General features: G+C 37.2%; 1 protein-coding gene across 10 annotated transcripts in view; it reads right to left on the reverse strand.

Moving 5' to 3' along the window:
• The window catches only part of WDFY3 (WD repeat and FYVE domain containing 3), a 278,494-nt gene that overhangs the window by 101,965 nt on the left and 162,896 nt on the right, over window positions 1–13,633 (reverse strand). For all 10 annotated transcript variants that reach the window (XM_078445957.2, XM_078445959.2, XM_078445953.2 and 7 more), the window contains 7 exons: window positions 13,216–13,393; window positions 12,209–12,423; window positions 9,747–9,859; window positions 7,225–7,456; window positions 5,657–5,757; window positions 5,299–5,517; window positions 368–549 (listed from right to left, as the gene is read on the reverse strand). In XM_078445957.2, coding sequence (XP_078302083.1) covers window positions 368–549; window positions 5,299–5,517; window positions 5,657–5,757; window positions 7,225–7,456; window positions 9,747–9,859; window positions 12,209–12,423; window positions 13,216–13,393 — 1,240 coding nt within the window. The remainder of the gene's footprint in view (window positions 1–367; window positions 550–5,298; window positions 5,518–5,656; window positions 5,758–7,224; window positions 7,457–9,746; window positions 9,860–12,208; window positions 12,424–13,215; window positions 13,394–13,633) is intronic.

A 13,633-nucleotide genomic window follows, 5' to 3' on the forward strand; every position in this document is an offset into this window, starting at 1 on the left:
TCTGAAAGAATATAGAGTCTACTGGAACGCATAACAACAATGAAGTGTGTTTCATAGGTTATTTAGGCATCCTTCAACTGGTTTTTCTGTTGTGAAGAATCACTTAGCAATCTGGCTCAAGCGCTGACATATTCACTAACTTCTTTAGTACCCTGAACCTCTTCTTTCTATTCTTCTCAAATAAAGTGATATGAATTAGCCAGCCACATGACTCTTAAACATATTGTTCAAATGGGTACTAAAGGTCAATTTAAAATTAAGACAGCAATTTAAAACATACCCCCTCGCAAACACACATACACAGAAACACACCTACCCCTAAACTACCTGGTAAAGCAGGTTGACTTACAAGCACGAGTCTGCTTACCTTCACAGTGTTAACAAGCTGTCCGTCAATATAGAGGGCTGCAGTACTGTTTTTCAGCATGCCTTTGCTCATCACCAAAACCAGATGATGCCACTGTCCCTCAACTATAAGTTCCCCACATCGGAAGCGGGCACAGCATGGGAGAATCTCATAAAAAGAGGATTCTTCACTAAAATCATCAACTAAAATAAAGAGGAAAAAAGAAATAAAAAAACTCAACACCCTCATTCTAACAATTACTCATATATAGATCTTGACTTTATGTTCAATGATGTAATATAATGATGTAATATTATGTATAGTGATGTAAATGAAATATACATGATGTAATGAAATGTATATAATGATGTAATGATATATAATGATGTAATATAATGATGTAAATGAAAAATATATAATATAATGATGTAAATGAAAATACCCTATCCATTTAACAGCTTTATCTGCAGGAAGAAGTAAAACCTGAGATCTATTTTGCCGTCTTCTGCTCAAGATATAGTTATAATCAAATAAAGTTATAATAGATGATGAAATAAATAAATAAAACAGATAATAAAATAAAGTTACAGGAGACAACAAAAAGAGGCTAATTGATTATTACCTGTCATAAAAGGTCTGTTATAAAAAGTCGTTTTAAATTCTCATTTGCCATGCATTTGGTTACAACATTGGTTAGAAAATTAAAAATTTTACTCTTGCTATATGCTCTGCTCAATGATACAAGAGGCCAACTATTTGTTCTTAGTGTGCGGCTGTACTGCTCTGGCCCCTGCCTGATGACAGCTGAGAGTAGGGAGGTGATTTATGGAGTGGAAAGCTTTATTTGTTCATTCATTCATTCATTCCTTCATTTCAAAATTTTAATTCTGGTAAAGTGAACATACTGTGTGTATAATACAGTGATTCAACAATTCTGGACATTACATAGTGCTCCTCATGTTAAGTGTACTATTCAAACTTCTCCTATTATACTCATCCCCTACCTACCTTCCCTCAGTTAGTTAAGAGTCTGTTTCTTGATTTGTCTTATTTTCTCCTTGGTTCCTTCATTTTGCTTCTTACATTCCACATGAGTGAAATCATATGGTATTTGTCTTTTTCCGACTGACTTATTTCACTTAATGCCCTATAGTTTCCATCCATGTTGTTACAAATGGCAAAAACTCATCCCCTGTTATGGCTGAGTAATATTCCATTGTATATATATGTATGTGTATGTGTGTGTGTATATAAATATATATATATATCACATCTTCTTTATCCATTCATCTATTGACAGACACTTGGGTTGGTTCCATTATCTTGGCTATTGTAAATAATGCTGCTATAAACACAGGGGCACATATATCTTTTTGAATTAATGTTTTATTTTCCTTTTTAAAAATTTTTTATTTTAAGAGAGAGTATGTATGCAAATGGAGAAGGCGCAGAGGGAGGCAGGGAGAGAATCTCAAGCAGGCTCCACACTCAGTGCAGAGCCCGACATGGGGCTCGATCTCCCAACCATGATATCATGACCTGAGCCAAAATCAAGAATAAGACACTTGATGGACTGAGCCACCCAGGTGCCCCTAATGTTTTCGTTTTCTTTTCGTAAATATCCAGTAGTCGAATTATTGGATCATATGGTAATTCTATTTTTAAGTTTTTTGAGGAAAGGTCATACTGTTTTCCACAGTGGTTGCATGGAAAGGTATTTTTTGATCCAAGTTTCCTGCTTCACCAGACAACTCTGATTATTTCCTAACATTCTGCAATCACTTCCTGACTCCAATCTGGTTTCTCTCTGCTATCCAGTATGTTGCCTGATCTTTCCAGGAAATAATGGGTCAATATTAATTCAATCTTAATGTTAAGCTAATTAAAAATTAATTTAATTTTTAAGCATTCAAGAAGTGATGAGACAACAGTGTATATCCAGATGTTAAAAACCCACTGCTCCACCCTCCCCACCAAAAGCTTTAAAAACAGCTAATCTGTAACCATGTAACATACAGCAGATTCACCGTTTTTCAGGATAAGTACATACAAGGAAATACACTAAAAGATAAAACTTTATACGAAGAAAGAATTACAAATAAAATACTAATTTTTAGAATCTTAAAATATCTGCATATACTGACAGGCCAAGATTACATTTTAAAATGACAATTCAGAATATACATCTATTGATGAATTAAAAGCAGAATCTAATCGATAGGTGATCTGATACAGGAACAGAATTGAACAACCTAGATGAAAAGCGGGGTCAAACAGCTTTGAAAGGTCTACTATATAGACCAAAGGATGTGAAAGAAAAGATAAAAGGTATGGGTGAAACCAAGAACTCTTCCCTTTCCCTTCCTGTTAATAGACTGAATCTTCTCCAGAACTGTAGAAGATTTCACTCACAAAAATTTTCTGAGTTTCACATTCTGGATCAGGCTTAATCTAAGCCACATCCAGCATTCAGTGGTATGTCAGGAGATCTTGGTGAGCCAACTGGTTTCTGACAACTCTTAATTACCTAGGCTTACTGGGCTACAGCTGTTCAGAGGATGGATCCTTGTAGTAGTAACATCATCTAAAGCTAATGTATCTATTCCTGTAATTTCTAGTGATACATGGACTATAGTAGTCTTGCAAATTACATTTCATGAAAGTGACATAGAGTTAGAAAACATTCTCCTAGTTTAAGGAAATATCCCTAGACCCATTCCTTAACTTTTCCATTAAATTCTATTCTTTTTCCAAATTCCCCATTATTATTCACTTATTATTTTCTCATCATTTCCCTTTCTCATATTTTCCTCTTTTTTCTTGTTCGTTTGTTCATTTGTTCATTCACTCATACTTTTACAGAATATTTTACATGTTTTAGGTGGCAGGGCTGCCTAGATTACTAAGGTAATAAATTACATTGTGTAATATAATTTACCACAGTTCTAGTAGGGTAACCAAAGACAAATATAAAGAATTAAAATCTTGGAAGTCCAGATAACTGAAAAAAAAATTAAGTAAGATGGGGCACCTGGGTGGCTCAGTCCGTTAAGTGTCTAACTTCGGCTCAAGTCACGATCAAATGACTCTTGAGTTCGAGCCCCGCCTCGGGCTCTGTGCTGACAGCTCAGAGCCTGGAGCCAGCCTGCTTTGGATTCTGTGTCTCCCTCTCTCTCTCAAAAATAAACAAACATTTAAAAAATTAAAAAAAAAAATTAAGTAAGATCCATGACAGTGGGCATAAAAGGAAGGGGAGATTCAAGAAATATGAAGGAAGGGGTGCCAGGGTAGCTCAGTTGGTTGAGCAACCCACTCTTGATCTTGGCTCAGGTCATTATCTCATGGTTTGTGGGTCTGAGCCCTGTGTCAGGCTCTGCAGACAAAGTGAAGCCTTCTTGGGATTCTCTCTCTCCCTCTCTCTCTCTCTCTCTCAATATAAGTAAATAAACATTAAAAAAAATATGAAGGAAGCACACGTAGTAAGACTTAGCAGAAGGGGTGATATTGAGATTTTTAGCTGGGCTAAACTGGTAGTGGGGAGTGTCATTTAGCAAGACAGGAAAACAGAAAGAGATGCAGGTTTTATAAAGAAGAAACATTCCATATGAGCTGTATTCATATGAATGTCTAACTTGCAGTTAAAATATGAGGAGACGGACACCGAATGGCTCAGTAGGTTAAGCATCCAACTCTTGGTATTGACTCAGGTCATGATCTCTCAGTTTCATGAGTTTGATCCCTGTGTTGGGCTCTACACTGGCAGCACAGAGGCTGCTTGTGATTCTCTCTCTCTCCCTCGCTCTCTGCTCCTCCCCACTGACATCTCTCTCTCTCTAATAAATACACTTAAAAAAAATAAAAAATGAAACAAAAAATGAGAAATCCTGGGATACAGACAAACAAACAAAAATTAATTCTGGAACTGCTGGGATTAAAAAGACCTAAATTTAACAGACATAGATTTTTTTTTTTTCTCTCAAGACAGCAGGATGAGTACAAAGACTAAAGATGAAACCTTGGAGAATACTAATTTGAAGTGGAAGATGGAAAAGTGTTGAAGGAAAAGTATAAAAAGGAGGTCAAAAGAGTGGGTATCTGCAAGACTGAAGAGAGTTTAAATTAGGAGGAAAAACATCAACAGGATCAAATAAAGTGTCCTTGTAAGAATTTTAAAGCAGTGACACTGTATTGATGCCTGCCTCTGTGCTAGTCATGAAGAATATTAAGAAAAAAGGCCTTACCATCTAATTAAGCTAACATTCAAATATGTTTGAATACCAATATGTGAAGCAGTATGTGGTATTATTCAGTTAATTAAAAGGTAAATTTAGTAGATGATCAAAAAAGAGGTATACTTATATTACAAATGCTTATATTCAGAGCAAAGAACATTCAGTAAACTGAAAGTTATATTTTATGTTGTTTAAATCATTTAGGAAGATATTCATGAATGTCTTGAGTTTGAAGTTCTGTTGGATAGCAACGTAACATTATGGCATGTCGGAGAGAATTAGGATTATTAAATGGTACGTATTAAGTCTTGAAGGTAAGTGATGGATAAAGTAATTAAAATGTTATTGTGTCTAGCACAGAGTGGCACATATGGTAGGCAGGTGCTCGATGAATATTCATTAGTTAAGCAGAATTCATGGTCAATGAAAATCCTTACTAAAATATATCAAACAAGCAATCTGCTTTCCTAGTGAAAGCTGCGATTTCTTGGCAAGTAGAGATGACTCTTTATTTTAGGAACTATATCCATTGTTTTCTATCTAAGTCTCTTTGAAAAGTGCCTTAAAATTCACTGGTAAACAATATTCAACATTTCATATAACCTGTTCTGTAATAGTTTAAACTGGAAAAGAATTACTAGCTGGACATTAAAGATGAGTATTATAATGATGTTTAATACTTTTAATGTTTACAGGAAGCAAAAAGAAACAGATACTGACCATAGTTTTGGAGTAGTTCCTCTTTGGTGGAGACAATCAGAGATCGGTCTTTTGCTGACAAAACGACGGCAAGGCACACGTAATGCTGCTCAGAAGAATTTGCTCGGCGCACAATAGTAAGAAGTCTGACAGGGTGGTTATTTGGAGGAGAACTAAAATGTTCAATACAAAACCAGCTAGAGTAGCTTAAGCCAGATGGAGGAGGGAAGAATCTTTCACCTAAAATAAAAAGAGAAAAATAACAACGAAAGAGTGTGTTGATTCGTATGTACATTTTAAAGAGAAGGCAATAAACTCTAAAGAAAATAGAGCCTACTAAAAAACAACAAATCTCAGGAGCAAAGTAAGTAATATTTACCGGAACCAATGCCGCTGACCACGGCCCCATCGGTAAGACCTGTTGTGACAGCATTGTTTGTGGGGGCATTATGGGGGGCCAAACTGGGCAGGAACAAGCAGCTATTAAGAAAAGACAATGTACATATTAGAGATCAACCATTTTCTTCTCTTATCACTATGGGCTTACCATAGTGAAATAAACTGCCATCATTTCAGGGTAACTTGAGCGAAGAGATCATGGAATAAATCTGGATGCCTAATAAAGTCCTTCCCTCATTTTAAATACGTACAAGTGCTGAAAGATATACTTTACAAAGTCTCCAATGGCATCACTTTTATTTTAAATTAAAAAAAAAATCAAAGTATAGGTCGCATATGGTAAAATGTACCAATGTACAAGCATGTTCAAGACACCTGGAACCATTTCATCACTGCAGAAAAATTCCCTTGTGCCCTTTTCCAGTGAGTCATCCTCTTCTGTTCTGATTGGTTCTGACTATTCCAAAATAGGTTTTAATCCACCATTCAATAATAACCCATGACAGTGTTCTTAAAACACAAATTATATATAGTTTTACGTATAGTTTACATATAATTTTAGATTGGTGTATATGAATCCCACAGACAACTAGTATAGACATAGATCTATCAATATTAGCATTTGTGTCTGTTTTGAAGCTCATGGATTTTATAAGTTCTTCTAGATTCTCCATAGATTCTTTATTGTTGCTTCTGCTACTATAGCATTTTCTGCCACTTGAAATTACTCATTTGATGTAATAGTCATTGACTATTTATGATGTTTAAGGTACTAAACTAGGTAATTTATGGAAAAGGATGATGATTAAACCCAAAGAGCTTCTAATATAATTTTAATTTGCATATGACCTATTGTTCTAAATCAAAGGTTGACGAACATTTTCTGGGAGGGCCAGACCATAAACATTTTATGCTTTGCAGACCAGAGAGTTTGTCATGACTATTCAACTCTGCCATTCTAGCATGAAAGCTGCCACACACAATACTTACATAATTGACTGTGGCTATGTTAAAATAAAACCTTATTTACCAAACAACAACAAAAAAGTTTACAAAAAAAAAAATTGTACCATGGATCTTAGATTACTGACTCCTTTAACATATCAACTTATTTAATATAATAATTCAAAATAATTAAATCTAGGGGCGCTTGAGTGGTTTAGTCGGTTAAACATCTGACTTCAGCTCAGGTCATGATCTTGCCTTTCGTGGGTTTGAGCCCCGTGTCGGGCTGTGCTGACAAGCTCAGAGCCTGGAGCCTTCTTTGGATTCTGTATCTCTCTCTCTCTGCCCCTCTCCTACTCGCTCTGTCTCCCTCTTTCTCAAAAAAAAACATTAAAAAAACATTTTTAAATAAAAAAAAATAAATGAAAATAATTAAATCTAAAAACCTTAAAATAACATGCTCAAAGAACTCAATCATTTGGGAATACAAAATATATAGCATATTTTAACTAAGTATTTTTAAAACCAAGGATCGATTTCTCAAAGGCAAGTAGGAGGCATAAAATAATACAATAAGGCTTGGCTACCCTGCAAATTCCTTACCCAAATCCTTCAAGGGATGTGTCAAATTCAACAAAAGCTGGAGTAACTGATGACCCATGAAGTCTGATGTCATGTGGGGTTGTCATGGAGACCAGACACTTCACCCTAGTTAGGGGTACAGTACTTCCTTCTGCAGATTTTACCAGGCTCTTGCTTATCCGGTAATGGTTATCTTCATGTAAGCTGAAAACATTATCAGAACCCAGGCCTTCCATAGATGTGATCATGCTACCTGTAAGTCAAAGAAAATCTCTTGGGAAAAAATACCATGTAGATTTTTAAAATAATTGCTTTACAAGGTTGACTTATTTTTAAATACCACTCTTTAGTTTCAATATATGTAATAATTTTATTCTTACACATCAAAGCTAATATCCAGTTTTAATGTATTTTATGCTCATTTTTCAACTTAAATAGAATGTGTTTCCTTTTCTACTTATTACTAAAGGGATAAACACATTGCAGGATGTGTTGTGGGAAACTACAGAGTACAAATAAGAATAAAAATTTCCAGTAACCACTATCCAAACCACTGTTACAATGTAATTCACTTATAAATTACAGATCATGTTTTTAAAAACCAGATTAGATTATACTTTTATTTCACAAATTATTATTTCTCTTTCACAAGAAAGCACAATATTCAAGAAGGATTACAATGGAAAGAGATGGGTCATCTTTATTAAAAAAAAAATCAGAGATAAATAGCAAAAACTTGTTTCTCTCCCATTTTCTCCCTACTTTTCACTCTTCCCTTACAACCATTACAATCAAATATGTAAACACAAAATTAGTTGAATTAAAAAAATCCTATATGCATGCAGATGGTGACAGTATGAAGAATAAAGAGAGAAATTTTAAACAAACTGGTCTATTTTTTAGGAAGATATTACAAATGTAATGAATGGAGAAAATATTCTCTCTCAAGATAAACCACACAAATGTAACTGTTTTCTCTCTTATCTGTGCTAATGCTTTAACTGTGCTAAGCATTCAGGCAACTCTAGATGTATTTCAATATTCTCTTAGAGAAAGCAACTATTTTTGTTTCTATGCTTTGCGAAGGAAATCACAATTCAATTCAAACTGTGTTAGTACAAAAACGACAGTAACAAAAAAGTATATACACATCTAGGGGAAGGATAGTGATAGATAATGGAAAACTGAAATACTTTCTGTTTGCCAATAAAACGACGCTGGAACTCAAAACATCTTAGCTTCCAAAACACAGCATTCACTAATCACGGATGATGAGTGGCAGGGGGTAAAAAGTTAAGACTGAAATAACAGTTGGTGGGTGCTTAATCTTTGGCATTCTCACCTGAAAGAACTCGGGGATGACCCACATGATCACTACATCCTTTCAGGGCGGCTGTTCTACTTTCTAAGTTTTATGCTTTCCTGCTTCGCTAGCAGTGGTTACTTCAATCCATCCAAACAAACGCCAATCAGTATGGCTAACGATTATACAGAATGAATCGTAAAGGGAAAAAACCCAAAAACCACAGAATTCGCTTTGGGAGGAAAGGTGGTGCAGGGTGCAGAATTCTCCCGTGGCTGGGGTGGAATCTGCTGGGCATCTGTTCACTGCCACGGTCCCCGCCAGACTGGTAGGCGGGCGGTGCCTGCACTCTGGCCGCCAGCAGCCTCCCAACAGCCCAAGGCGCAAACTCCCCTCGGGGGCACCTCCTCAGCAGTGCTACCACATACCTGTCTACCCAAGTGCCATCTGCTGCTGCTGGCATTTCAGCCCGTCTTCCCTGCGCTGGCTATTGCCAGTGTGCCAGATGTCAAGGTCCACAGGAGAGACCCATCTAACACCCCACTTCTCCTTCTAGGATCACCTTTCACCTCCACTTCACTCCAGAGCCACAGGTTAGGCATGGTCCTTTTCTCTGTTCCACTCCTCCAGTTTTTATTGCCACTGTCTCCCCCGCCCCCCAGTTCACTCCTTTTCTCTCACTACATTTGCTTTTTTGGCCTACTTGTTATTCTCCAGTCCAGTGATCGATCCCTTTTCTCCCAGCCTGTCACTGGCCACCTGGTCTCATACTTCTTTCCCTACTCAACCTATACTCCTTGATATATCTCTCTCTTCAACGCCTTTTAACAGTATTTTTGACATCCTATCCTCCATATCCTCCTGCAGGAGCTGTCCTGCAAACCCGTGGCCTGTTAGGAATCTAGCGACCACTCTAGTTCAGGCGGCAAAGGCTACTTGAAAGAGGCAAAGACATTATGAATCCTCTGAGAAAGAGGTACTATCTCGTCCAGGCCAAGTGTTACTCTGCTAGTCATTCTCATCTCCTCTGGACCCTGCTTACATCGTGATTCCTTGTTCACCCCCAGCTGCCCCTTCTTCAGACAACCAGATTTTATGTTTCCTCATTTAAGTAACAACAATCCCTTTCCTTTCCTTTTTTTTTTTTTTTCACAGTAAAACTTGTTGAGGTAGTATTTATTCCCTACATGATTTTCATCTACAAAATAACCAAAAAAGGCAGCTTCAAAGGTCAACTTACTTCGCATCTCTGGCTCATAACTCAGTGAACTTGGTTTGTGGACCCTATATTGTTTTAGCAGTTTTTTGTCCCAGGCACCACAATTTAATGGACTTGCCAAACGTAAAAACTCCCTAAAGAAGAGAGAAAGAAAGCAGTTATTCCTTGATTGAGAACATTACGTAATTCACAAACCAAACACAAAATATGGGATTTGATGAAGTATAACAGACTAGTTAAAAATATAAAGCCAACCCAAACAATTATTATAAAATAATATATGTTAATTTTACATGTGAATTACCTACCACTGAAAAGAGAATAGAATATTGTAAAGGGTTAAAATATGAAATTTGGGGAACCTGTTCTTCTAAAATGTGATATGCAGAAATGTAACGAATTGTCTAGGAATTACACAAATAGGAGTCCTTCGTATCCAGTCATTTATAGCATCATGTAAAAGTGGGAAAAAGGTATTTCTCTGAAATTTCAACTCCTTATAGCAGAAAAAAATTAGGTCAGGTACCCTTTGCCAGTTTTTCATGTAGAGTATAATACACGATTATTTTATAACCTTATAGCTCATGGCTCATCAATAACGCAGGTATCTATATCTTCATGTGACATTTGGTTCTGAAAATTCATTCACTGTGAAAACGAGCATATCCACTAACTAGGCAGTATAAGTTATCTAATAAAATATTAGTATTAAGTATGAGATAAGATCTTTCTGTCTCATTCACTCTATTTTTAAAGCAGATTACCAAAAATAATCAGGGGGAAATCTCCATGCTTTTTTTAATACTTTAGGCCATCCGTAAGATGATGGACAAAGTGAGTAGGAATGGCCTCATTTATCTTGGTACAACGTTGCCTGATACAATACTATTTAGTAAATGGCTTTTTCTTAATCCACCGTTAGATTGGAGCCAGTTAAAAAACATAAATTACAAATAAAGTCCAACCATTTTTAAGAAAGTCCTTAAAAGCTTTATGAAAAAGGACTACTTTAACAGCAGAAAAAAATTATAAAGAGCTGCTTATATCTGAAAGTGACAAGATACAGGAGTTTATTTTTTTTTGTAAATAAGGAAAAGATAACTTATACTTTAAATCTTTTTGGCAAGGTAGTTTCAAAGAAAATATTTTTTTAAGGTGTTTTATCCCTAAAACACACAGTACTGCTTCTCTTGCATTAAAAAGATTTAAATATATGTATCTCTTGAATGGCTAAACTCTGTAAGGTGTATCTATACCACAGAATACTACTCAGCAATAAAAAGATTACTGAAACGTAACAATCTGGATGCATTTCTAAGGCATTATGGTAAGTGAAAACAGTCAATCTCAAAAGTTCATGTACCAAATGATTTCATTTACATAACATTCTCAAAGTGACAAACTTACCGAGATGGAGAACAGATTGGCAGTTTCCAGGGGTTAAGAATGGTCGGGGTTAGGGGAGTGGATATGATAATAAAGGAGTATCACTATAGAGATGTTTGTGGTGCCTTGATTGTGTAGTGGGCATATAAACATGTGATAAATAATAAGACCCACAGCATACAAGGATACGTTGTAGCAACGTCAGTTTCTTAGTTTTCATGTATTATGGTTGTATGAGATGTAAACGCCGAAGAAACTGGGAACACAGAACCTCTCTAAATCTGTAAGTAATTTAAAATTAAAAAGTTCAAAAAGTATTTAAGAGAAGCTTTTAATTTTTTTTCAATGTTTGTTTCTTTTTGAGACACAAAGAGCATGAGGGGGGAGAGGGGCAGAGAGAGACGGAGACACAGATTCTGAAGCAGGCTCCAGGTTCTGAGCTGTCAATACTGGGCTTGAACTCACAGACCATGAGATCGTGACCTGAGCCAAAGTGGGAGGCTTAATTGACTGAGCCACCCAGGCGCCCCTCTTAAGAGACTTCTTACACATAAAAAGTTCTCAAATACAAAGTAGATGTAAGTCATAAAGACATGACTTTATTTTTATTTTTTATTTATTTATTTAAAAAAAAAATTTTTTTTAACGTTTATTTATTTTTGAGACAGAGAGAGACAGAGCATGAACGGGGGAGGGGCAGAGAGAGAGGGAGACACAGAATCGGAAGCAGGCTCCAGGCTCTGAGCCATCAGCCCAGAGCCCGACGCGGGGCTCGAACTCACGGACCGCGAGATCGTGACCTGAGCTGAAGTCGGACGCTTAACCGACTGAGCCACCCAGGCGCCCCAAGACATGACTTTATTTTTAAAGGAGAGTTTGCTACATTCGAGTGGAAGAAATAACCACTCTCTATTTTCTAATAACTGGGCTTACCTAAGACCAATATTTTGAGCACTTTGCCCATTTTTATTGTTTGGTTTTGCCCACTGATACTTGGATATATGTGTACCATAGCAAGAACTCTTGAGTACCAAGACTCTAGGAACTGCCATTACTACCTGTGGCTTGTTCAACGGCGAGAAAGAGGACACACTGACCTCAGCACCATGGGCTCCAGAGCCTGAGAAGCTAGTCGTTCAAACATCCGCTGGAGGGGCGGGTGCAGTGAGTGGTCCTCGTCTGCCAGGGCGGCACTGCACCGCTGCAGCAATCGGGCGTGAAGGCCAGCTTCACACATGACCTGCTGGTTTCTCTCTGTGTGCACCAGGGCTTGTAAGATATTTGCCACAGCAAGTTGAAGGTCCAGAGCATGCTGAAGTGAGAGAAATCCATGCCACCAGGGCATTCTTAGGAAGAAAGGTGACAGTTCTCTCCACATGAAGCACAACTTGTAATAGGAGGTCTCTACACATTTCAAATTCCCTTCAGATGAATTAAGAAGCTGATGCAGAGTGATCTAGCAATTCAAACAAGGCTAGGCAAACGTTTCCTATCCTCATTTTACCGGAAGCATACCCAGCTGGACTCCTCTCTCCTCCAAGTCTTTTGTAGTAAAAGACTATCTAATAGTATTTTAATTTTTATAGAAGTAGTGAATGTGAGGTCTTTTACTTCATGAGTAAACAACCAGTGTAAAAGAAAGCCTTAGAGGTTTTGTGACACTTTAAGCCTTAGAGGCCATACAACATTTTAGCATAATTAGTCACTGAAGCTCCCATTCACCCAAACTCTTGAGTGCTACAAGTCAAAACATAAATAGCCTCAAAATGGTATCTTCAATTGTTTTTTCTTTCTGTACGATTCATTAACAGTTTCCACTGATAAGCAGGACTTAGAAGGAGAAACAATTATTTTAGCACTAGAAGTAACCATCTTGGCTACATTTGTAGCAAATGAACTGTATTCTAAAACATATATACCTACCTCACAAGAAAGTTAAGACTCAAGTTGAACAATCCTATTTTTTTCTCTCTGACTTTAGTATGTGATACGGAACCATTCCTTATCACTCTGTCTTGGACCCCAATCCCTTGCTTACACAGTCATATTCACATCCTTTTACTCATTCGTTAAGATGGAAAGGAGCTAACATATCCACACTTACTTCTGGCTGTGTCACTGACCCAACAGAGGCCAGGAGGTCCAGCATAGCAAGCATGGCTCCGGGATGAATGATGACAGCATCAGAACTCTGGAAAGATGTAGTTGCCACATGTAGTTTCAGGTCAGCGACATTTTTAGGAGGGTAAACAGGGGGAGTTGAAACAGAATGATATGCATGCCTGTAAAAAAGAAAGAAGGGTAATTTAGCATTAAATTCAAATACATTCTCTGTTCCATTTCTTCATCTTTTGTTAACTTTATCCACTGATAAACAAAAACCTTTGTAATTCAAGACTGGGTTACAAAACGGGGCGCCTGGGTGGCGCAGTCGGTTAAGCGTCCGACTTCAGCCAGGTCACGATCTCGCGGTCCGTGAGTTCGAGCCCCGCGTCGGGCTCTGGGCTGATGGCTCGGAGCCT

The sequence above is a fragment of the Panthera onca genome, chromosome B1 (assembly GCF_046562875.1).
Source record: "Panthera onca isolate mPanOnc1 chromosome B1, mPanOnc1 haplotype 2, whole genome shotgun sequence".
Lineage (NCBI taxonomy): Eukaryota > Metazoa > Chordata > Mammalia > Carnivora > Felidae > Panthera > Panthera onca.